The sequence below is a fragment of the Chaetura pelagica genome, unplaced genomic scaffold (genome assembly GCF_000747805.2).
Source record: "Chaetura pelagica isolate M959 unplaced genomic scaffold, ChaPel_1.0 scaffold611, whole genome shotgun sequence".
Taxonomy (NCBI): Eukaryota; Metazoa; Chordata; class Aves; order Apodiformes; family Apodidae; genus Chaetura; species Chaetura pelagica.
In genome coordinates this window covers 387,086-388,600 of record NW_009951968.1, presented here as the reverse complement: position 1 = coordinate 388,600, position 1,515 = coordinate 387,086, and the positions used below count along the sequence as shown (strand labels likewise).

The 1,515-nt window shown below is 45.5% G+C and overlaps 1 protein-coding gene across 1 annotated transcript in view; it reads right to left on the bottom strand.

Annotated features, from left to right (window-relative positions):
- Nucleotides 1-1,515, bottom strand: part of DIP2A (DIP2 disco-interacting protein 2 homolog A (Drosophila)) — an 80,117-nt gene that overhangs the window by 1,259 nt on the left and 77,343 nt on the right. The window contains exon 35 of the mRNA XM_010001122.1: nt 880-1,054. Within this exon, the coding sequence (XP_009999424.1) occupies nt 880-1,054 (175 nt within the window). The remainder of the gene's footprint in view (nt 1-879; nt 1,055-1,515) is intronic.

The window sequence follows — 1,515 nt, the reverse complement described above, 5'->3', positions numbered from 1 at the left end:
AGAGTCTAGATGACTTATGTTCCACCAGAGGGGACACTGCTGCTATATCTCATCCCATGAGTGATTACAGGAAATGCACAAGGTGTCTGTGAACCCCCTGCAGCCCCTTGCCCAGGAACAGCAGCCAGGGCACACTATCCATGAAGACACCACCATTCATGCAAGTCTGATCACAGACAATTAACAACATACATTTGCTAATAAGTTACAAGTATTCAAACAAATTTTCTTAGGATGTTTAGAGGGGGTTTGTTTGTTTGTTTGTTTTAAAATGTGTGATAATCAGGAGTTCTACCTACTCCATACTCTGTTTCAACAGAAAAAGGAGCTGTTTTCTTCCATCTGCTTACATTTCTCAATTTTGGACATCTCGGCTTAGATTGGAAAAAATGAGATTAACAATTGATTTTCTATGCTGCAAGCTATAGAGAAGTGAATCCTCTAGATCTTTAGCTTCTGAAAGGCTGGGAAACCACTGCTGTTGGTGCATGTCCTGGAATGGCTAAAGGAGTTAGCATCATTTGTACCCTCTAGACCAGCACGGACACACTGAGCCCTGTCTGCAAGGGAGGAGGTGCAGAGGAAAAGCGAGTAGAAGGGCTCCAGTGCTTCTACCCAATGTGGTCCTATTATTTTGTCTAAGTGGAAATAAAGATGAACATGATGTTTAAATCTGTCAAAAGGGCATGATGAACTTCCCATTCTGCATGATCACCCAGTATCACGATAATCAACTAGAAAAGGTTCCTTTACCCTCCGCACTTTTCCCGGACAGAAGTCAGGATGACCTTGGCAGGACAGCTTAACCCTCCACGAGCTTGCCTACCCCCCCAGGAGCTTCAAACCCAAGGTTCAGTGGGCACAGGTGTCTCCTCTCACCTCCAGTGGCATCAGTCAGCTCGGTTCTGCGCAGGAAGCCCAGGTACCCAGTCCGGGCCCACAGGGTCTGCGTGTCCCCGAAGCTCAGGCGGGCGGTGAAGTGGTCGGCGTGCAGGGCTTCCTCCCCATACACTGTGTAGTAACCCGTGGCATTGTGTGGGCTGCTCACCCAGATCTGGGGGGGTAACAAACAGGTAAACACCCAGGCAGCATCATTTGTCGATTTAAAAAGATCTGCTCCACTGACTTTTTTTTTTTCCCTGCTCCTAAAACGCCAGTAGTTGCCTAAAAATAATTCATTGGCTTCTGCCTCACAGGAAATGATCAGGAAAAAGGAGTAAAGAGGAGACATATTTATATCTCCATATAATGTAAGTGGAGATGGCCAAGAAGAAAAATAAACCAGGCATTTGACTTGCTGGAAAGGAACAGCTATTAAACTGCAATTTTCTAGTAGCTGGACATCTCAGTACACACAAATTCAGACACATATAAAACAAAGATTAAAGCAAGCAGTAAAATACCTAATGCCTGTCACCCACTGGTGAAAGTTCATTAGCTGTTCACACCCTCTTCTAGCTGCCAATCAGACTAGTCAACTGGTTATCACCTGGTCCTGGCATCCAGTGGTTCAGC